General features: G+C 38.8%; 2 protein-coding genes and 1 long non-coding RNA gene across 3 annotated transcripts; all 3 read right to left on the reverse strand.

The window, feature by feature from the left end:
* Nucleotides 1–192: 192 nt before the first annotated feature.
* Nucleotides 193–23015, reverse strand: LOC139215916 (major histocompatibility complex class I-related gene protein-like). The gene is made up of 8 exons (XM_070846955.1): nt 22904–23015; nt 21968–22234; nt 19863–20141; nt 17624–17920; nt 16882–16989; nt 16569–16586; nt 1974–2049; nt 193–1487 (listed from the first exon to the last, which is right to left on the reverse strand). The coding sequence occupies exons 1-7, from the start codon at nt 22983–22985 to the stop codon at nt 2003–2005; spliced, it is 1098 nt and encodes a 365-aa protein (XP_070703056.1). The 5' UTR covers nt 22986–23015; the 3' UTR covers nt 193–1487; nt 1974–2002.
* LOC139215924 (class I histocompatibility antigen, F10 alpha chain-like) lies at nt 4951–10424 on the reverse strand. The gene is given in 5 exon segments (XM_070846964.1): nt 4951–5091; nt 5093–5164; nt 5166–5245; nt 7974–8240; nt 10292–10424. Coding segments are annotated over 5 exon segments (642 nt in total). The 5' UTR covers nt 10374–10424.
* Nucleotides 14338–16158, reverse strand: LOC139215928 (uncharacterized). Its single transcript, XR_011585532.1, has 2 exons — nt 16106–16158; nt 14338–16000 (listed from the first exon to the last, which is right to left on the reverse strand). It is a non-coding gene; the product is annotated as an uncharacterized lncRNA (long non-coding RNA).
* Nucleotides 23016–24460: the final 1445 nt, after the last annotated feature.

Genomic DNA, 24460 nt, shown 5'->3' on the forward strand with positions numbered 1-24460 from the left:
AGAGTCTGGATGTGAGCAGTGTGAGGAGTGAATATCTCTTATACGTATTAATATAATATAAAATATACATACACACAAAATGAACTTGGAAAAATAAGAATCAGCAGTTTAAAACTGTATTATTTTTTTAAGCCCAAATTCCTCCAATGATAAACTTTTTAATTTTGTGTTAATCACAAAAAGACACAAAACTTGGAACATGGGGACTTTATTATTGAAAAGCAGAAAGTACAGTAAAAGGAATGAAATAACAAGCTAACTTCATTTGGAATTCATCCACTCAATCCAGCACAAGAAGTGATTTTAAGCATCGCTGTTCACTTTCTAAGAAAAAAAAATGTCCCTTGTCCCCTAAAGAGTAGCAGGAAAGTACATTACTTAAAAAAATAAAGGAACGGACACCTTTTGAATGGGCATAAATAGGCATAGAGGCACTGTCTTTACACTTCAGGCCATTCAAACATGAACTGAATATATGTTCCTTTAATTTTTTATGAGTAACATAGTTTCAAAAACATTTCAATCAGTGTGCTGAACATTTAAAAACTGACAACCCTTTCAGAATCTAACCAAAAATGAAGATATAATCATGTTTCAAAACAAGCAAACTATTTACACATCTGGAAAATAAATTGTGTGTGTGAATTTGGGAGGGCAACACTGATACAACCTGTCACTGTTGGAGAAGCAATACATTGTCATGATGTAGTACATTTTTTGGAAATTCCATTAAGATACTATTTCCTGTTTCCAGTCGTGCACTGGGTGAGATTTGTACTGTTTATCACCAGGAGGGACACAGACAACCATTTACATCCCACCTACAGGCAAATTAGGCAGATTTATGTGGTATATTATTAGATGTTGCCAATTGATTTCCAGTATTTAGCTTCAGTGATTTAATACAACCTGAGAACCAAAGAATGACTTTCTCAGTATAAATACTAGAGATAAATATCTATTTTCTTGAGGTACATATCATGTTGCCATGTATGAAAACGGGAATGTGTGTGCATGTGTGTGTGCGTGTGTGTGTGTGTGTGTGTGTGTGTGTGTGAAAAATATATTATACATTTGTATTACCAACATTGTTTATAAGAGAAAATCCCAAACACCAGAAGTATCAAACTGTTATTTAGATTTGTTTTAGATTAACACACACATATCTAAATTATTTATGCATTCATAATGTGATTATTTCATTGTTTTGAATATCCTGTTTTACTTCTCTCCAGGTAAAAAAAAAATATAAATGATGCTCATTTGGTTTACAAACATTTAAGCGAACATTTTATCAAAGCAAATTCCACTTTGTGATTTGGGACTAAATGATCAAAATCATTTAATGTCACCATTTATGTCAATTTTCAATTCTCAACACTGATTCAGTTTGTGATATGAATGAAGAATAACCAATGAATTCCCAGTTTATGGAGGAGAATGTGATGCCACCACTCCTCTCTTCAGTGCACAATTTATTCACAAACCTAAAAGAAAAAAGAAAAATGCAGAAAATAGAAAACAAATTAATTTACCATAAACATTTGGAGGGTTCAAAGTTAAATTAAAGAACCATTTAGACTAAATAAATATCAATTATTCAGTTATTTAAGTGTAAACTTTGTAAAATATATATTGACCCACTATGCATATGAAATACAACATATAATATATAATAAATTGCTGTGACCTTTTTTCTGAAGCCTAATATTTGAGTTTTTAATTATACTTAATAATTATACTATTATGCTTCTACTCTACTGATCCCTCTCTCTTAATAATCTCACTTCAGCTCATATAAAACAGATTTAACTTTGTTGAGGAAAATCAATGAAAGTCAAACATTTTCTTAACAGTGTGTCAGAAGTTTCACAGCCAACAAAGAAACAATCAGATTAAGTTCTTTTGCACATAGTTGATGGTGTTTGTTCCACAGCAGCTGTGAAGTCTATGTCCCACATGAAGAAACTTACTGTGTGCAGGGTGGTGTTTTTGTCATCATTTAGGCTCCTGGATTCAGCTCCTCCAGGACCTCAGGGTTGCTCACAGCTGTAAGATCAGAACCCCGTTATTATTTCACACCCTGCTCTGAAGTGACACTGTGTTTTTGCAAACAGACTGCATGTCCGCTCAGTGAAAATAGAATAAAAAGAAGTTTTACTTACGAGATGGGGGGCGTTTGGCTGAAATAAAAGGAAAAGACAAATGTTTTATGTTGTTACAAGTAGAAATGCCACACTTTGTCACTTTCTTCTCAGTGATGATGTCCTCTTCTATGCACTCAGACTGATATATAAATCTTTTCTATCATTTGGTTCGATCTTACAATAGTTCTTTTCCTGTCATCTCTCCCTGACATCATCATGCTATAGTCATGTTATATTGACTGTGGCTCTGAGACCTTATTATTGTTTGGATTGAAGATGAGTAAAAAAAAAAGTCTAAATTCAGAGCACTGAAAAAATGGAGACACAGTTTCAGTTTTGGTTTCTCACCGTTCTTCTTTTTATAGATGAAGAATCCAGCCAAAGCAATGACGACAGCCAGAACAGCCACTGCAGCAATGATGATGATGGTCGTGACAAGGGGCTTCTCTGTTGAGCAGAAAACAACAAATAAATCACAGCCTGTACAGATGAACAAAATTTCTCACCCAACAGACAAAAAACATGACCTGCAGGACTGTTACAATAAAATAATGTCTGTTTCCCACCTCCATCACTTCTGATTCCTGTCTTACCTTCGTTGGTCTCGATCACTGCTTTGTCCAGTTTGGTGACGATGTCCTCGACACCAGAGAGCTGAAACACACATTCGTAGCTCCCCCAGTCTTCAGATGCTCCTGGTGCTTTCAGGTCAACGCTCGTCTGGAAGGATCCATCGTTGTTGGGGAGGATCTCTCCGAGGGTCACGCCCTCATGATGCTCCTCTCCACCTTTCCTCCAGAACATCATGGCTGCGTTAGGGTAGAAACCTGTAGCGTGGCAGGTGACTGGAGAGGAGGGAGACTTCTGGAGGAGAGACACTTTGGGACGGTCTGGGAGTAAAGAGAAAGACAGTTTATACACTATTAGTATGTACTATATATTAATATTTAGCAGATGCTATTTGTAGCCAGGTGTAAATAGGCAATGTGGCAAATAAAGTGTGTCCATGAACAGATATGACTTTTTAATCAATCAATATAGAATTCCTCCTCAGTATTGAGCATAGATGTTTATATAGTAGATATTTGTGCTGCTTTTAGATGGTCTGACAAAGAAAAGCTGAAACCAAATAACACTTCACTGGTGAGAAGTTGGTTTACAAAGAAAATATGATAATCTTTATTCAAATCAATTAGTATATATTAATGATAGATGGTGAAAAAATGATATTTATCAGTCAGCTCCTGTCACTCTAATTGTTACTGTGTGAAGTTAAACTGTGAGGAGTTATTGATAAATCTGTATTGTTCATCTTTCTTGTATAAACACGATCTAACTCATTTATTTTCTGTTGTACAAAACTGTTAGATTTCTGTATCATGTGTAACTGTTGCACTACGACGATGCAAAACTGTTGATACGCCTCATGTATATATTTGGACACAGTGTCTGACTTTAAATGTAAAATAATTTAAATATACATACATGTTTATACTAAAAATGTTATTTAAAACAAAATTGTCTTGCCTGCCAGAAATTTTCTTTATTGTCATGAATTAAACAAAACTAGAAAATGTGCAGTTCCTGAAGAAACTGCAGTGTGAATGCTGCCTGCTGAATAACTGATGCCACACTGCATTGCTGCTTTTTGTAACTGTAATTCATGGTTTAAGGTTCCATGATTTGGGTGCTGGGAATTCCTACTGCCTCTGAATGCACCACGTGCCTGTCAATCAGCTGTCAGGTTGCCATGGTGATGGTGCCTGCTGAGTCACTCTGGGCTCACACAGCTCTTTTCATTGACATTTCAGCTGTGACACACCTCTGAAAATCCAGGTTTTAGCTAAAAACAGTGACTGTCACAGCTTTAATGTGTGGACCAGTGGAGAGAAGAGGGTCTGCTGAACACGTACATGTAGTTTAATGTCTCTAACTTCTAAATTGAGAGAGCTGGAGCAGGTTAGAAAAGTGTTTGTTTCTGCCTCCCTCCTGAAGTTTGTGCTCTCAGTTAACATGGCAGTCAATGAGGCAGTTGGTTGGCTCTCCTGACGCTTCGAGGCTCTTGGAGGCAGCTGTGTATGTATTAGTTTCTGTGGCCACATCACTGCGACGGGCACAATTTTTCCTACGTTTTGGTGCATAAATGGTGAGTCTGAGTGACACACTGTGGTCGTGAGAGTGAGATAAAGACAACATTTTCACTTGATTTTCCTGCTCCTCTGCACTCTAGCGATGATGTCACCCACTCTAGGCAGCGCAATACACACCCATTATAAAATCTGAAAAGGAGCGAAAACGGCATAAAACTAAAACTGCGGTATTGTCAAAACCATAAAATACATAAAAAAAGCTCAATTATACTGTGACAGCTGAAGGTCTTGTGGCCTGTTTAAAAGTTGAATGGAGTCTCTGGATGAAAGTATGACGAAGCTATAACCTTTCAAAGTGGAGGAAGTTGAAGAGGATTTGAACGTTCGGCCCTGAGCAGCTGTTGACATCTTGGCGGCCATTTTGTACGTAGAAAGAAAGGAGTTTCCTTAAAAACTAATTATGTAGGTTAATCTAATCATTAATATTATATAGCAGAAATATTACTGTTACTATCTACATAACATTATTTATTTTAAGTGTGGGAGAGAAAGTGACAGAAACTGAGGTAAAGTAGGTGGCAGAGAGATGAAGAGGAGCGAGAACATGACAGAAAGATAAATGTGACACAAAGTGGGTGTATTTTGTCATATAATTGTTGAGAAGACACAAAGAAGACATATTAACATTACTGTGTCCATGAATCCACATCAGGTCATGAGACTCTACCTGTTCTCAGCAGAGAGCTCCTCCCATAATCTACGTGCTTCTTCAGCCAGTCAGGACAAATCTGGGTCAGGTAGTCTTTTGTCTGTGCTGTGTAGGCTTTGTCATTGTCCCACTTGTGTTTGGTGATGGACAGCCTCTGGTGTTGGAGCGATCCATGTCTCTGTCTTCAGGTCAAATGCTACGAAGTCTTCTCCATCATAAACTGTACTGACTGAAACCGTTGGTTTTTCCAGTCTGATCATCCCACTGACAGCCATCCATCTTCTGGACAATGTGGACACCTGAGAGAGAGAGAGAGAGAGAGAGAGAGAGAGAGAGAGAGAGAGAGAGAGAGAAAGAGAGAGAGAGAGAGAGAAAGAGAGAGAGAGAGGAGGAGAGAGAGAGAGGGGGGGAGAGAGAGGGGAGAGAGAGAGAGGGGGGGGAGAGAGGGGAGAGAGAGAGAGAGAAAGAGAGAGAGAGAGAGAGAGAGAGAGAGGGAGAGAGAGAGGAGAGAGAGAGGGAGAGGGAGAGAGAGGGAGAGAGAGAGAGGGAGAGGAGAGAGAGGGAGAGAGAGAGAGGGGGGGGGAGAGAGGGAGAGAGAGAGAGAGGGGGGGGGGAGAGAGAGGGAGAGAGAGAGAGGGGGGAGAGAGAGAGGGAGAGAGAGAGAGAGAGAGAGAGAGGGAGAGAGAGAGAGGGAGAGAGAGAGAGAGGGGGGGGGGAGAAAGAGGGAGGAGAGAGAGGGAGAGAAAAGAGGGAGAGGGGGAGAGAGAGAATAGAGAGAGAGAGAGAGAGAGGGAGATAGAGAGAGAGAGAAGAGAGAGGGGGGAGAAGAGAGAGAGAGAGGGGGGAGAGAGAGAGGAGAGAGAGGGAGAGAGAGAGAGGGAGAGGGAGAGGGAGAGAGAGGGAGAGAGGAGAGGGGGGGGAGAGAGGGAGAGAGAGAGAGAGGGGGGGGAGAGAGAGGGAGAGAGAGAGAGGGGAGAGGAGAGGGAGAGAGAGAGAGAGAGAGAGGGGGGGGGAGAGAGGGAGAGAGAGAGAGTGGGGGGGAGAGAGAGGAGAGAGAGAGAGGGGGAGAGAGAGGAGAGAGACGAGGACGAGAGAGAGAGGAGAGGGAGAGTGGGAGAGAGAGCATAGAGAGAGAGAGAGAGAGAGAGGGATAGAGAGAGAGAGAGAGAAGAGAGGGGGGAGAAGAGAGAGACAGAGGGGGGGAGAGAGAGATGGAGGAGATCTGCACCATAAAATATTAGTGTTTCATTGTGTTCTGTTCTGGTTTCAGCAGTGAAAGAACGATTAATGTTTGTCTCAGAGTGCACGTGATGCATATATCTGATAGTCTGATGAGACAAACTGCAAAGCTACTGAACTCGTCTGGACACATTTCGACCTCAAAACCAGGCTTTAGTTGTGTTCGTGACCCGATTCTACATCATGTGAACTTCACTTTCTAATCCACAGAAATCTTGGAAAGTGACCCTGAACCCTGAACATCAACTCTGAACCCTTAAATAACCTTAAGAGTACGAGCCAAACCCCTCATACACACCGTGTGTGTGAGCAGAAATAAATGATTAACAGCTACTCTTTACATCTCCTCCTATCTGACATTAGTTAGTTAGTGATTTTACATGAAATAAAAGCAGCTGCGTTTGTTAAAAACACCAAATCACAGCTGCAGCGTACTTTAGCATCCTGCTCCACCTCCTGCAGCCCACAGCTAAACCGAGCGCAGTATTTCAGATGTCTGACGGACAGACAGGAGACACAGACCGTCTCCTGTGGGCATCGACCGAGTGGGAAAACTGGAGAGAAAACGGCTTCGGTCGGGACAGGAAGTGTAATCTTTAGTTCACATGCTGCACACGACACCGACCGACATGACTAGGTTTGATCCACGCTTGCTGAAATATTTAAAAACAGCAAAGTTGTCCGATCAAAAAGGTGGAGGTGCAGCTGCTCCACCTGCTCCACGGCTCAGGCGCCTGTGCACTGAGGCCAAGTAGAGCTGATCTAATCTGTAGTTCTAGTCTATAGAATAGAATAGAATAGAATAGAATAGGACGTTGATGGCACTTGGGATAGAAACACTCCTTAAATACATGTTTAGCTGCCAGAGGGGCTTTAGAGCTCCTCCCAGAGCTCAGGAGCTCCAACTGTCTGAGGAGAGGATGGGAGGTGTCTGCCAGGACTCCTCCTCCTCCTCGCTTTCTTCCTCGTCCTCTCTGTCAAGAGTTCAGTCGACGGCTTTTGGGTTTTGCCCACTATTTCTCTGTCATTGACACTTTCCTAGATAGTTCATTCTCAGATCTACAGTTGAGGCGACGGCACCAGGCAGGAAGGTGAAAAGTTAAAACTCCCAACAGTATTTTTTTATACAAGAGCTCTAAAATGTGTTGACCAACATCGAGGCCACTGAGTTTCCTGTGAAGATAAAGCTGCTGTGAGCTTCTTCTACTGCGCCACGGTGTTTACAGTTCACCACAGTGTCAACATGTCGGCCGTCAGGTGAACCTGGCTCTGATTTTACATCTTTACAACCTCTGATCTGAACGAGACATTCGGCTGTTGTCCTGTCAGCCTGCTTTATTAAAACATGCTGCTGCTCTCATTCGGGGACCTGAGTCCTCTTTACAGTGATGTTTATTATCACTCTGGTTGTTCAAGCCGTTACACAAAGATGGACATTAGGAAAAGACATGTATGAAAATAAAATAAATGTCAAGACTACATAGAGAGCAAATAAATATAAAAATCTAAATATAAGGTAATGAGGTACGGCAGCAACGAAACGTAGAAACACAATAAAGATATGTGAGTAAATATATCCAGTAAATATTAAAATATAAAGCCAAGAAAAGGCTCCATCAGACACTTTAATATATGTGAATAAAACACTGCTGACAGACTGTGTGTGTGTGTGTGTGTGTGTGTGTGTGTGTGTGTGTGTGTGTGTGTGTGTGGTTACACCTGTTCACTAAAATACAAGATGAAAATATAAATAATGTTTCATCAGTAGAAAGTGAAAAATAAACAAACCTCCAGTTTGGTTGAAGCGCTGCTTTGCAATGTCAATGTTGCCTTTGAAGGTCTGATGGGTACCCTGACAGAGCTGAGTCTGCCACTCCCAGTAATCAGCTCTGTCTGCTGTGGCTTTGCTCATCCAGTCCTGTTTGGGTTCTACTCTCTTGGTCTCACTGTCGTAGTGATACATCTGAACATCATCAACCAACCCAACAATCACAAACTCTGGGAAGTTTGGGACTCCAGAAGAGGCAGTGAAGAAATACTTCAGAGAGTGAGTCACTGTAAGAAAACATTAATGTGATAATATCAGTTTTATTTTCATCATGTAACAATTTTATTTCCCCACAGAGAATCAAAAAGAACCACAGTTTATTCAAGACACCTTAACAATCAATGTTCTGACGATAAAAACAAAAAAATAAAGATTTAAAATATTTAGTTATATATTCATTTATATTTTAAATATTTCATTTCAATATTTAAAGTCATGCAGTCATGTTCCTGACTTTAAGGAAGCAGTTTGTAAAACACAAAAATATAAATATAAACTATTGTTGTCTCTTAGTTTCCAGTCAGTGGAGGATTTTATTCTTCAGCAGGATTTATTAGCAGCTCACACTCCTCATAATCCTCAAACCTCTGACCAAAATATTCACATTGCTTCTCAGTCTAGTTTCATTTCCTACATTTAACAGATTAAAACTTTTTTTGGTTAAATTATATCACGTTCCTCACTTTCATATATCTTTAGCTATATTTAAGTTTAATTATTTTTAAAGTAATAATCATCTATTTATTCTTATTATATATTTATTTTCGTTGTCCCTCATGTGGTCATTCTCTACAGTTTAATATTTGTGTCCATATTCTGGAGTAAAAGAAGATTTCTGATTAACTCTAATATCCTTTTTTAAATTCTACCATGATGAAATGATGTTTATCACTTTTAGTCCTGAATCTTTAAAAAGGATCAACAGACTTTCTGCAGATGTCTGTGAGTCCGTCTCTGAATCCTCCGCCGTCCTCGGCTCTCTGAATGGACTCACATCACATTTCTAAGCTGCACTTTAACAATTCTTCACTTTTCACACTGAAATTGTTTCACAAATCTGTCCAGGAATAAATCTGCTCCCTGTGGAAACCAACCAATGCTGGAGCTGTGAGGCTGACAACTGATATCAATATTTGGGGGATTATAAATGTGATGTATTAGTCCACAGTATATTTATACATGAAGATAAAACACTAACAAACTTGGTACAGATGGATCACAGTTGTTCTCTGTGACCAAGATGAAGACTGAGCAGGACATTTCACAGCTTCAGAATAATCAGCGCCCTCTGGTGGACAAACATGTAACAGAGACACTGTTTCCTCCTTAAAACGGACTTTTCTCTACTTTTTTGTTGCTTATCGGCTGAAATCTGCACCGAAAACAATAAATCTGCAGCTAAATAACATCGGCAGGTATATTGGAGGCACATTTATCTGTTAGCTCTTCTGGACAGCAAACATGCAGTAAGTGTAATAACTAACTAACTGAGCAGTTTTCTGGGGAATGGACTGAAATATTTCTAATTATTATATTATTTAAGAAAATATATGGAGGTCAAACAAGCCAGCAATACGACACGAACTTAATATTTATGTACATGTGTGTTTTCTGTGTGGACATAATTAAGTGTACACAATCCAAATTAACTATTTTAACGTGTTCTGAGACTGAAAATGTGTTAATTAATGAATAAAAACTAAAAATGTAGATTTACATAATTTCTAAACTTACAGTTTTAAGGTCTATATTAAACAGTAATGAACAGTTTAAAGATTAAAGACTGAAAAGTGAACTATTCAAAGTTTTGGACAAGAAACTCTTGTTTTTATGATCGTTACTGTTCTTTATTTATTAATCTGAGTGTGTGTTGGAGAGTTTGGCGCGTCGTAGTTCTGCTGCCATTTTAACATTTAGATCGACCAGACAGTATCGATTAATGATCCTGACAATATCGATTAAGATAATGTCTCAAATAATAGCTAAAAACAAAGATAAACACAATTTCCAACAGCTCTTTTTAGAAACACACCTTCCCCCTGACAGAAAGTATTATTAGGGATTATAATGAGATGAACTGACTGAATGTCCTCACGTGACCTTTAAGATTATGAGTTTATAGCTTTTTAACATTTCTGTAATCTGCAAAGTCCTGAAATTAAACATTTAAAGAAAAAAACGATCAAAACATCGAGTAATTCACAGAAACACTACATAAAGACACGGAGCTTTTTTTTTTCTTTACGATCAACCGATTTAAAATAACATCTTAACTCACGAGCCGTCGCGTCCTGCAGGAACATCAGAGCCAGAAAAACCAGAGTCTTCATCTTGATCATCTGAATCATTGAGGGATTCATGGTTCTTGTGTTTCTCCGTCCAGACGAACACAAACTGAACTGAGCTCCTGTTTGCTGCTCCACAAGAGGGGAAATGTGACGTCACATGGCCCGTCCAGCCAATGAGAATTCAGGACGACGTGTTGCTGGGTAGAACTGACCCGCCGAGGTTGTCAACGAAAGTGAAAGTTAAACTAGCGTGTTTTTGGCCCGTGTGAGGGGAAGGGGAGCTTCGTGGGGAGCTTTATTCTGGTGTCTCCACTTTGTCCACACATGAAAGCTGCTGCTCACATTTTCTATAACGGCTGATGCCACGTAATGTTTTCTGGGAGGTCAGAGGTCACTGTCAGCTGCAGGTCAGACACTGTGGAGGTGGTGTGGATGCTGCAGGGTCTTCTTGTGTTGTGTATGGCTGCCCTGGGAGTGAACACAGTCCTGATCAAAATACCACCAACAAACAACAAATCAAAGTGGTTTTACTGATGTTTTAGTGAGTAAATGTGGTGAGGTGCCCCCAGTGTTCAAACCTGCAGTGGATGTGCAGCAGTGCAGTTTCTCCCTGATAGTATCTGTTGTTTTAAACACATCTGAGTGCAATAACACCATCTGGTTATTGAATGAGATGGAGGGGAACATCTCTGTGTCCATACTGAAGTCCATAACCAATAAAGTATTTTTATCTATGTGTCAGTATGTTTCCGTACAGGCCTGCACACGGGTCTCAGCACAAATTAGGCCTCATATTAGGACAGAGTGACAAACAATAAATACTAAATATAAGAAATCAAGCCAGAGGAGAAAGAGAGTGAGAGAGCTTCTTAAACACAAACATCAGGTCAGACCAGCTCTGTCCTGCAGCCTAAAAGCTCCTGAACTGATCTGAAGCTGTGGACGCTGAAAACTGCCCCAACCACAGAAATCTAACACCACTGTTGATGTTTGAACACCTGATGCTGTTTTTCACTTTGCTGTTTCTGAAGCACTTCAGAAAAGGTTTGAGTTTATCAGAAATACTCTTCCTGCTTTCTGCTGATCAGTAAGTTTCTCGCTGAGTTCACATTCACAGAGAAGCCAGCAGTGTGACAGCGCCCCTGTGGACAAAACTATGTGTCTGCCTTTGAACTCCTAATGGACAAAAACCACCTGAGGATCTCACCTGACTTTCTGTTGGAGTCACTTTGTCAGAACATCGTGATAATCAATAAATCTGGTCATGTGTATCCATCGAATTAAGAATAATAGAGTAAAATAAAATCCATGTAAAATGTGTATCAGTGAACAGGCTGTAAAAGGAAAAGTGCTCATTGTGCAGAACGATCAATTCAAGAACAATATATAGATATTCAATAATTTCATGATTATTGATGCATTAAAGTGAACACATCACTTTAATGACAAAGCTGGAAACCATGGCTGATTTAAGTTCTGTCTATATCAGACATGTCAAACATCCGGCCTGCGACACAATTATATATGACCTGTCAGATAATTTCATGTGACTATTAGAGACGTGACGTTCGTGAACGAGTCGAGTCCTTTGAACGGCTCTTTTAAGTGAACGATGAGAAGCGATTTGCAGCTGCGAGCCGTTCTTACATGCAAATTGCCCACGATGCCTTCATGTGTCACCTGTGTGCCCCATGAGTCTGAGTTGTCCACGCTGCCTTCACGTGAACGACTAATAACATCTTTTAACTCTTAACTTAGGGGAGGAGATATCAGTGAGCGCCTTATGTGGTGGAAAAGCCCTTGTGTGCCCCAGCCTTACCAAAGTCATGGTGAAGAAGCTCTGTTTAGTGGCAACATCGGCTCCATCCGAAAGAGTATTTTCTAAGACAGGACAAATATTATCAGAGAGAAGAAGTCGCCTCAAGTTAGATCACTTGTCTTCCTTAACTCAAATTTGCCAAAGGGTCAGAAGGAGAGGCAGTAGAACCCACAAAGGATGCAACTGCTTTATTATTTCAGGGATGTCTTTAATTTTGTTCACACTTATTGTTTACACTTTGTTATTGTTTCCATTTTTCTGATGTGGATTCGAGTCAAGGAGCTGAGCCCCTGTTTGTAAAGTAGTTCAGGTGAACACACACCAGGTAGGGTAGTACAATTTTGCATTCACATTTTTATCATGTCCTACGTTTTATTTATATTTTTTAGATACATTTATATATCTTTATTCTTATTTATGATTTTCATGTTTTTTTTCTGTATTGTTAAAATGTTCTACAGTAAAGTTGTTTTGCATGGAAGTTATCTGCAGCTTGTGTAGTTTTTATTGTGCCACAAAGGTTCATAATAGTGATCAAAATAGTGATCTCACTGTCAAAGCATGTTGGTTTGGCGCCACCTTGTGGAATGATTACAATGAAAACACAAGCCAAATGAAAGTATAATCAATATTTCAGAATAATTCCCACCAATAGAGTATATATTGGTGGGATGTGTAAGTTTGAATTATTCTGATCCAAATCTTATCTTATAACTGCTACCAGTGATTGTTTCCTTGATAAAAACTTGTTGACTTCTACAGAATAAATAAATATAACAACGATCCAGTCTTTTGAACGGCTCTTTGAAAGGAACGGCTCCTGAAGATCCGGCTACCTTCAAAGAGCCATAAATCCCTTCTCTAGTGACTATTAACAATGACCCGTCGGTAAACAGCACTCCCACCTCTCATACTACAAATCCCACAATGCACCGAACAGCTGCCGCGCCAGTCCAGACCCGTGCAGCAGCCCCTCCTCCCGCAGGTACGATGACTCACCGATCAGCGGATCAATGCGTCTCAGCACCTTTATAGCGACACTTGGAGTAGAGCTGAAACTGTACAAGCCCCAAAATAAACGGCCAAACTTTGAAAACAGGGACTTTCAAAGCAGGTGGGAGGAAAAGTTTTACCTGTTTGTCGATGTCGGAGGTAAACCTGTGTGTCTTGTTTGTGGAGCTGATGTGGCCGTAATTCAAGAATATAAATATAAGACGGCACTATGAGACAAAACATGAGGAGAAGTACAAAAACGAAAAGAAGAAAACATTTATTAAAAAGTATTAAACATTTTATATATTTAATTGAGGAAAAGTTGTTGAAGTTTGGCTGTTTAATATTTCTGATTAAAATATATATTATTATATTATATTATATATAATATAAAATACTCACTTTTAGACTCTTCAATAAAGTTTGAATGTTTTGGCCCCTTTGATTGAGTTTGACACCTCTGGTCTATATGGTTGGGTAGCTATAATAACACAGCAGAATGTATTTTTTTATTATATTTTGTATTGATTAATTGAAGCAGGCCTTATAGTGAAAGCTAAATAAATGCAGTGCAGTGAAAAGTAGAATATTTCCCTCTGAACTGCAGTGGAGTAGAAGTATGAAATAACATTAAATGGAAAAACTCATAGTAAAAGTACGAGCTCCTCAAAATGACTCTTAAGTATTTGAATGTACTTATTTAAGTTCCACTGCTGAAAGTCTAAATATATAATGTATATGTTTGCTATGACAGAGGAGTGAAAACTTAACATATTAAAACATGATTGAAGAGAAATCTGTCAGTAAAGAACTTAATATAATAAATATATAAATGCTGTGATCAATATCTGTTCTCTATTTAAGTGTATTAGTACAGATTGTTGTATAACTGATCTCCAAATGAATGATCAAGTACATTTAGGCTTTTCAGATTCATCAAAGGAAATCACAAAGTCTCCCTCCCTCTCCTCCACTCACACAGATTATTGATGCCAAGAGCAGATCACACAACAACCAGAGTAAATAGTCTTCAAAATAAAGAAAAAACAGCAGGGGAGAGAATATTCAATATATAATAGTCACTCAGTACAGAATATACTCACAGTAACAAATTTCCTTTTCATTTCGAACACAAAATGTCACCAAATGTAAAAGTTTCTAAATATGATGTGTACAGATTCATTTATTTTTCTGATGAGCTAGTTCTAATTATATTCTTAATCCTTTTATAAACCAGACTACTGGGAAACACAAGTACTGACAGATAGAAAGGACTCAGTAATCATCAGCGTGACTTCATGTCAAGTAAAAAGATGAACTTCTGCTTCAGTTGTGCCACAAGTTTGCTCAACTGGTTTCATCCTTTGTGAACTTTTTCATTTGATATCTGAACATCTGCACTTGGAGCCACTTCACTTGGTGTTTGTGTGAAAAACCAGGATTTATTCACGTTCCTGTGTGATCTCAGATGAGCAGGCACGTTTAATTTACCACACTGACACATGTTTTATTATCTAAATATATATATTTTAAATTTAACACCACAAAAGAATACAAGGCACACACTTACTTTTCCCTTAAAATACCATTGTGATTCTGGAGTTACAGAATATATCAAGGATTATTGATCAAAAACACAAAACAGAGAGAGAAAAAAGGTGAAATAGAGAATAAAATAGCACACAGTGTGTCTATGTGTACACATGTATTAGCATATATTCACTCATTCATGTTTGTTTATTCGAACATACAAAGAGAGAAACATCAGTACAACTAAAATCCTATTTTGTCTTAATCATCACATCCAGCGAGACAGCCCTAGATAGCCCAGAGATAGTATATGTATTTCATTTCATATAGAGTTGATTAAGTTGTCATCTTTTAACCAGTCCCTTGTAATTTGTTTAATTATTGCTACCCTTATTACTGGGAACAAGTTTGAGTCTTCGCTCTCCTGCAGTAGAACCAGTGGGTTTTTGTTCAGAGAGATCCCAAAAATATCTAACAGTTTTCTAATAGAAGATTCCTAGAAGACACTTTTAGCATTACATGACCAAAATACCTGACTGTGGTTTATCTGCTCACCACATCCTCTCCAGAGTTTAATCTTCTTTGTACTTTGGTTTATTTATTCATTTGTGTTTTTATCTGTCTGAATGAAAATCAACTATACTAGTATATGTTTGCATTACACTATAGTAAACTTTATTATGTCATATTGAACTATCATTAATATGGTTGTTATTAGAACTGTCAATATCTTTATTATTATTACTATTGCCATATTATAGTATATTATTATCATTATTACTATAGCAGTAGTTATGGTTGACAGTAATATCCCACTGTACTGTTTTTATTTTTGTCACACTGCACTACATCGATGCTTTCACATTTGCACTATTCTCAAACCTGCTGCTACTTATATATGACATCTTTGCCATAAATTGACACTTTCTTTTTAACGTGTTACTTTTATCTATTGTGCTTTTAATTTTGTATTTTTAATGTTGGATACCTGTTCATTGACTGTTGCAACACCTGAATTTCCCCCATAGGGATCAATAAAGGATTATCTTCATCTTAAAGTGAGTGAAAGAGTGAATGAGTGTTTGAGTCTATATGTATGTTTGCTGATGATTTTCTATCCTCATACATCTCTATAAATTTATAAATACAGTCTTAGATTTTTGCACACATTATTTTTATCAACAGTGAGGTCATCCCTCCTTGTATTTGAATCATTCACCATTTACACGGTCCATTTAGCTCCCCAGAACAGCGTTGGGCTGTGATCCATTACTTTGTTCTTTGGTCACCAATGGCGTGTTGCTGTTTACACCGTCTGTGGAAGAATCCTCAGCACTACTTGAAGAAACCTGTGAGTCTGAAGAGAACAAAATACAAAATCATTTGAACAAGTTAAGGACAAAAATGGATATGATAAGATTTATGTAGAGACAGTCAGAGGGACAAATAGAGAGATATGTACCTGATCTGCTCGGCAAAGTTCCTGCAGGAGAAGTGCCAGATGAAGTCTTTAAATCTACAAAAACCAATTAAATAAATCAACACTAGTTCTACTAGACCCAGTGGTGTGGTGGTGCCTGGAGAAGTGAATATACTTCTAATTCTATTTAAAAACAACCTATCCAGCAAAGTTTGGTCCTGATTGGACCATGAAGAGCCTAATTAGCAACCACTTCCTGTTTCATGGCGAAACAGAAATTTGAGGCCTCGCCACGCCATCTGGTGAAAACTCTAGCGTAAGTGAATCGGATAAACTCCCTCAGACTAGTTCATTAACTTCTTTTAATGAACACAGACAAACAAATTATGGTTTCCAGAATGTGTTTTTTGTTGCATATCATTCCCCACAATATCCAGAAATCCTTCTTAATCTACAGACTGCATGTCCGCTCAGTGAAAATAGAATAAAAAGAAGTTTTACTTACGAGATGGAGGGCGTTTGGCTGAAATAAAAGGAAAAGACAAATGTTTTATGTTGTTACAAGTAGAAATGCCACACTTTGTCACTTTCTTCTCAGTGATGATGTCCTCTTCTATGCACTCAGACTGATATATAAATCTTTTCTATCATTTGGTTCGATCTTACAATAGTTCTTTTCCTGTCATCTCTCCCTGACATCATCATGCTATAGTCATGTTATAATGACTGTGGCTCTGAGACCTTATTATTGTTTGGATTGAAGTCTAAATTCAGAGCACTGGAAAAATGGAGACACAGTTTCAGTTTTGGTTTCTCACCGTTCTTCTTTTTATAGATGAAGAATCCAGCCAAAGCAATGATGACAGCCAGAACAGCCACTGCAGCAATGATGATGATGATGATGGTGGTCTTGTCAAGGGGCTTCTCTGTTGAGCAGAAAACAACAAACAAATCACAGCCTGTACAGATGAAGCAGGTTAGGAGAGAAAAACATCCATTTCCCAACCAGACCCAAATCTTGTTTACAGACACTATATGTGTTTCCTGCTGCTGTTCTTATTCTTGATCTAAATCTTTATCCCTTCTTGTCTCTGTGTAATAACTGTATCTGTGCTGGTTTGCAGTGTAGTTTGTAGTTTGTAGTGTGTAGTTTTGTTGTCTTTGTTTCTGTTTATGATGGTTTCTGTCCCACATGTTGGTTTTTGGCACAAGGAGAGCTTTTAACACTGATACTTTATGACTATCACCACAATCAACCAACTTTATTCTGACTGATAAATACATACATTCAGATTATTAAACAGGCAAAAACAATTATAACTCCTTAAATGCACTTTAAAAACTAGAGTTTAAATAAAAAAATATATATAAAACAAGTTTTTGGGGACTTGCTGATGGTGGGCAGGTTCATTGGCTGAATACTGATCTAGGAAACTGTCAACAAAACAAGGAAAAGGAAAACAAAATTTCTCACCCAACAGACAAAAAACATGACCTGCAGGCTGTTACAATAAAATAATGGCTGTTTCCCACCTCCATCACTTCTGATTCCAGTCTTACCTTCGTTGGTCTCGATCACTGCTTTGTCCAGTTTGGTGACGATGTCCTCAACACCAGAGAGCTGAAACACACATTCGTAGCTCCCCCAGTCTTCAGATGCTCCTGGTGCTTTCAGGTCAACGCTCGTCTGGAAGGATCCATCGTTGTTGGGGAGGATCTCTCCGAGGGTCACGCCCTCATGATGCTCCTCTCCACCTTTCCTCCAGAACATCATGGCTGCGTTAGGGTAGAAACCTGTAGCGTGGCAGGTGACTGGAGAGGAGGGAGACTTCTGGAGGAGAGACACTTTGGGACGGTCTGGGAGTAAAGAGAAAGACAGTTTATACGCTATTAGTATGTACTATATATTAATATTTAGCAGATGCTATTTGCAGCCAGGTGTAAATAGGCAATGTGGCAAATAAAGTGTGTCCATGAACAGATATGACTTTTTAATCAATCAATATAGAATTCCTCCTCAGTATTGAGCATAGATGTTTATATAGTAGATATTTGTGCTGCTTTTAGATGGTCTGACAAAGAAAAGCCAAAACCAAATAACACTTCACTGGTGAGAAGTTGGTTTACAAAGAAAATATGATAATCTTTATTCAAATCAATTAGTATATATTAATGATAGATGGTGAAAAAATGATATTTATCAGTCAGCTCCTGTCACTCTAATTGTTACTGTGTGAAGTTAAACTGTGAGGAGTTATTGATAAATCTCTATTGTTCATCTCTCTTGTATAAACATGATGATAACTCATTTATTTTCTGTTGTACAAAACTGTTAGATTTCTGTATCATGTGTAACTGTTGCACTACGACGATGCAAAACTGTTGATACGCCTTGTATATATTTGGACACAGTGTCTGACTTTAAATGTAAAATAATTTAAATATACATACATGTTTATACTAAAAATGTTATTTAAAACAAAATTGTCTTGCCTGCCAGAAATTTACTTTATATTTCATCTTTATTGTCATGAATTAAACAAAACTAGAAAATGTGCAGTTCCTGAAGACACTGCAGTGTGAATGCTGCCAGCTGAATAGCTGACGCCACACTGCATTGCTGCTTTTTGTAACTGTAATTCATGGTTTAAGGTTCCATGATTTGGGTGCTGCGAATTCCTAGTGCCTCTGAATGCACCACGTGCCTGTCAATCAGCTGTCAGGTTGCCATGGTGATGGTGCCTGCTGAGTCACTCTGGGCTCACACAGCTCTTTTCATTGACATTTCAGCTGTGACACACCTCTGAAAATCCAGGTTTTAGCTAAAAACAGTGACTGTCACAGCTTTAATGTGTGGACCAGTGGAGAGAAGAGGGTCTGCTGAACACGTACATGTAGTTTAATGTCTCTAACTTCTAAATTGAGAGAGCTGGAGCAGGTTAGAAAAGTGTTTGTTTCTGCCTCCCTCCTGAAGTTTGTGCTCTCAGTTAACATGGCAGTCAATGAGGCAGTTGGTTGGCTCTCCTGACGCTTCGAGGCTCACGGAGGCAGCTGTGTAAGTTTTTTGTTTCCATGGCCACATCACTGCGACGGGCACGATTTTTTCTACGTTTTGGTGCATAAATGGTGAGTCTGAGTGGCACACCGTGGTCGTGAGAGTGAGATTAAGACAACATTTTCACTTGATTTTCCTGCTCCTCTGCACTCTAGAGATGATGTCACCCACTCTAGGCAGCGCAATACACACCCATTATAAAATCTGAAAAGGAGCGAAAACGGCATAAAACTAAAACTGTGATATTGTCAAAACTGCAAAATATATGTAAAAAAGCTAAATTATACTGTAACAGCTGAAGGTCTTGTGGTCTGTTTAAAAGTTGAATGGAGTCTCTGGCTGAAAGTATGACGAAGCTATAACCTTTCAAAGTGGAGGAAGTTGAAGAGGATTTGAACGTTCGGCCCTGAGCAGCTGTTGACATCTTGGCGGCCATTTTGTACGTAGAAAGAAAGGAGTTTCCTTAAAAACTAATTATGTAGGTTAATCTAATCATTAATATTATATAGCAGAAATATTACTGTTACTATCTACATAACATTATTTATTTTAAGCGTGGGAGAGAAAGTGACAGAAACTGTGGTAAAGTAGGAGGCAGAGAGATGAAGAGGAGCGAGAACATGACAGAAAGATAAATGTGACACAAAGTGGGTGTATTTTGTTCATATAACTGTTGAGAAGACACAAAGAAGACATATTAACATTACTGTGTCCATGAATCCACATCAGGTCATGAGACTCTACCTGTTCTCAGCAGAGAGCTGCTCCCATAATCTACGTACTTCTTCAGCCAGTCAGGACAAATCTGGGTCAGGTAGTTTTTATACTGTACTATCCCGGGTTTGTTATTGTCCCACTTGTGTTTGGTGATGACAGCCTCTGGTGTTGGAGCGATCCATGTCTCTGTCTTCAGGTCAAATACTATGAAGTCTTCTCCATCATAACCATCCTGACTGAAACCGTTGGTTTTTCCCGTCTGATCATCCCACTGACAGCCGTACATCCTCTGGGCAATGTGGACACCTGAGAGAGAGAGAGAGAGAGAGAGAGAGAGAGGGAGAGAGAGAGAGAGAGAGAGAGAGAGAGAGAGAGAGAGAGAGAGAGAGAGAGACATCATTAAACAGAGTGAGATCACTGAAAAAAGGTGAAAAAAGCCTTCATGAGCACCAAGAGCTTCAGGTGAAACCTTCAAACAGCTTCTTTTGTCCGACCAACACTGAACAGTATTTAATTTAAAGTGATAATAAACAGAGAAAAGCAGCAAAGTAGTGATGGGAATTTCGGCTCTTTCTGCTCCCAAGTGGCTCCTCAGATATTTTTGTTGCTTCAATACATTTATTGCCAAATTATGTGTAAAATGAATTACTAATGTAAAAAACACATTATATAGAATATGTATTATTTATATTGCTTTATTGATTCTAAATTATTTAGTTTTACTGGCTCATAGAGCTCAGGGCTGTAGATCTTGGTGGCTGTGTTGTTGTCCTGGATGATACTGTAGATAATGTAGGAGCAGTAGACACACTGGCACCTTCATTAACAGCAGCTTCCCTTGCTTGTCTTTCCTCCTCTAACTGAATTGATGGTGAACAGTACACACACTTGTCTGTGCAGGTTGTTTGTGGAGTCTGCCCGATATGAAACTTGAATTTTGCAAAGTCTGCACTCTGCCCTCCAACTATCAAGTGTATTAAAATGTGTCCAAATTTTACACCATTTTCTGTCGCTCATTTTTCTCACCTGTCCTGCTGCAGTCTGACTATGCAGCAATACTCTCTCACACTCTCATCTCTCCACCTCACTCCAGTTCGTGTGCTCACTGCGCTGTGCCCCCCTCCCTCCCGCTCAGTTTGGACACACAGACACCACCACACATCTTGACCAATCACGTGCAGCTTTAACAGAGAAAAGACGAGAAAAACAAACATCCCGATCGCATCGGCTCCCAATCAGGAGCCGGCTCCCATCGTTCACTTCAAAGAGCCGGCTTTTTCTCTTATTGAGAAACTGGTGCTAGAAAACATTCTGCATTAAATAAGTTAAATAAGTAATAAATAAATAAAATAATAAATAAAAGACTTAAATGATTGGATGATTAAAAATGTTGTCAATTAATTTTCTGTTGATCAGCTAATTGATTACTTGACTAATTGTTTCAGAATAGATGTTTATTGTGGCACAGACACACTGAGGCATGGGGGTCTGATCACAGGTAAAAGTGGGGGTGCATGATTAGTGATTAGTGTAACGGGAGGTAAAGTGGGACGACTTTCATTTAATTAACACCTGAAAAGGACATTTTCTAAAACACAGTCATAACCATTAAAGCTGCTCTCTCAGTGTAAAGCTCAGTTTATATTGCACCATAAAATATTAGTGTTTCATTGTGTTCTGTTCTGGTTTCAGCAGTGAAAGAACGATTAAATGTTGTCTCAGAGTGCACGTGATGCATATATCTGATAGTCTGCTGACTTTAGGACATTAGGAAAAGACATGTATGAAAATAAAATAAATGTAAAGACTACATAGAGAGCAAATAAATATAAAAATCTAAATATAAGGTAATGAGGTACGGCAGCAACGAAATGTAGAAACACAATAAACATATGTGAGTAAATACATCCAATAAATATTAAAATATAAAGCCAAGAAAAGGCTCCATCAGACAGTTTAATCTCTGTGAATAAAACACTGCTGACAGACTGGGGTGTGTGTGTGTGTGTGTGTGTGTGTGTGTGTGTGTGTGTGTGTGTGTGTGTGTGTGTGTGTGGTTACACCTGTTCACTAAAATACAGGATGAAAATATAAATAATGTTTCATCAGTAGAAAGTGAAAAATAAACAAACCTCCAGTTTGGTTGAAGCGCTGCTTTGCAGTGTCAATGTTGACTTTGAGGGCCTGCTGGGAACCCTGATGGTACCCAGTCTCCCTCTCCCAGTACTGAGGATCATCCTCTGTGACTCTGCTCATCCAGTCCTGTTTGGCTTCTGCTCTCTTGGTCTCACTGTCGTAGTGAAACATCTGAACATCATCAACCAACCCAACAATCACAAACTCTGGGAAGTTTGTGACTCCAGAAGAGGCAGTGAAGAAATACTTCAGAGAGTGAGTCACTGTAAGAAGGACATAATTAAGTGTACACAATCCAAATTAACTATATTAACGTGATCTGAGACTGAAAATGTGTTAATCAATGAAGAAAAACTAAAAATGTAGATTTACATAATTTCTAAACTTACAGTTTTAAGGTCTATATTAAACAGTAATGAACAGTTTAAAGATTAAAGACTGAAAAGTGAACTATTCAAAGTTTTGGACAAGAAACTCTTGTTTTTATGATCGTTACTGTTCTTTATTTATTAATCTGAGTGTGTGTTGGAGAGTTTGGCGCGTCGTAGTTCTGCTGCCATTTTAACATTTAGATCGACCAGACAGTATCGATTAATGATCCTGACAATATCGATTAAGATAATGTCTCAAATAATAGCTAAAAACAAAGATAAACACAGTTTCCAACAGCTCTTTTTAGACACACACCTTCCCTCTGACAGAAAGTATTATTAGGGATTATAATGAGATGAACAGACTGAATGTCCTCACGTGACCTTTAAGATTATGAGTTTATAGCTTTTTAACATTTCTATAATCTGCAAAGAAGTCCTGAAATCAAACATTAAAAAAAACGATCAAAACATCGAGTAATTCACAGAAACACTACATAAAGACACGGAGCTTTTTTTTTTCTTTACGATCAACCGATTTAAAATAACATCTTAACTCACGAGCCGTCGCGTCCTGCAGGAACATCAGAGCCAGAAAAACCAGAGTCTTCATCTTGATCATCTGAATCATTGAGGGATTCATGGTTCTTGTGTTTCTCCGTCCAGAGTCGGCAACCCGCGGCTCCGGAGCCGCATGTGGCTCTTTAATCCCTCTGCTGCGGCTCCCTGTGGCTTTGAAAACTAAATCATGACTATTTTAACTCTCTAAAGAAGTTTAAATCTAAGTCTAAGACCTAACGGGCCCACCGGCTCTGGATTACCGTAATTCCGCCACAGTTTGTGCTTTCGGAAAAATTCCAACGGTTTCTGAAAGCTGAGACGTTGCGCTTTACAGCCAACATGGTGTCATTACGGTAATTTCACTCGCGTGTCTCCCGGAAACCCGCGAATCAAATTTTCCCCCCCAGGGAAATCAGTGGAAATGTATTTATTATGCAAATTGTTCCTTTCTGTATATATTTCTGCCAGATTGTATATGTATTTTGATACAAAAAAGGTGATTTCATTTGTGTTCATGTGCTCTGAAGGCAATTTATTTCATTAGTAAAGGCATGAATCTATACATATTATTAAGATTTAGGATGTAAGGGTTGTATTGATGTATAATAAATTAAAATACTCCCAAAAATGGGACAACAGTGTGTAAAAATGTCAAAAAGATGACATGCAGACGCTGTTCGCTGAGGTTCAGGAACTAAAATCACATTAACCAAGTAAGAGAAATATTTTAATAATCTACTATTTTGCATATATTCCTATTTTTTCATTGTTCAGTGAAATAGTCCATTTGTTATTCAGGTTGACAGCTGACTGGACGCTCCAGTAAAAGGATGAAGGCACAAAAGACGACGGCATTTTTGGTTTGCTGCCAATGGATCATTTAAGTTCGTTAAATACAAGATGGACTAAAATAGACATTGCGTATTTTATTTAAAAGTAACCTTGAACCCAGCGTCTTTTTCAAAATGTTTTTGTTGCATTCAGAAATGTCACTTCATTTTCTCTGTAGCAGTCCATTGGTTACATGAAAGCAACACACTATGGTTTGTTTATACATAACATAAAGGTAAAAAACAATATATGCAGTGTTATCTTCATTTTGAATGTCAGAAGGGTTTTGCGGCTCCCGGTGTTTTCTTTTCTGTGGGAAACGGAACCAAATGGCTCTTAGAGCAGTTAAGGTTGCAGACCCGTCTGGACTGAGCTCCTGTTTGCTGCTCCACAAGATGGGAAGGGGCTCTGACGTCACATGGCCCGTCCAGCCAATGAGAATTCAGGGCGACTTGTTGCTGGGTAGAACTGACCCGCTGAGGTTGTCAACGAAAGTGAAAGTTAAACTAGCGTGTTTTTGGCCCGTGTGAGGGGAAGGGGAGCTTCGTGGGGAGCTTTATTCTGGTGTCTCCACTTTGTCCACACATGAAAGCTGCTGCTCACATTTTCTATAACGGCTGATGTCACATAATGTTTTCTGGGAGGTCAGAGGTCACTGTCAGCTGCAGGTCAGACACTGTGGAGGTGGTGTGGATGCTGCAGGGTCTTCTTGTGTTGTGTATGGCT

Source organism: Pempheris klunzingeri, chromosome 16 (assembly GCF_042242105.1).
Source record: "Pempheris klunzingeri isolate RE-2024b chromosome 16, fPemKlu1.hap1, whole genome shotgun sequence".
In the NCBI taxonomy this organism is placed as follows: Eukaryota; Metazoa; Chordata; class Actinopteri; order Acropomatiformes; family Pempheridae; genus Pempheris; species Pempheris klunzingeri.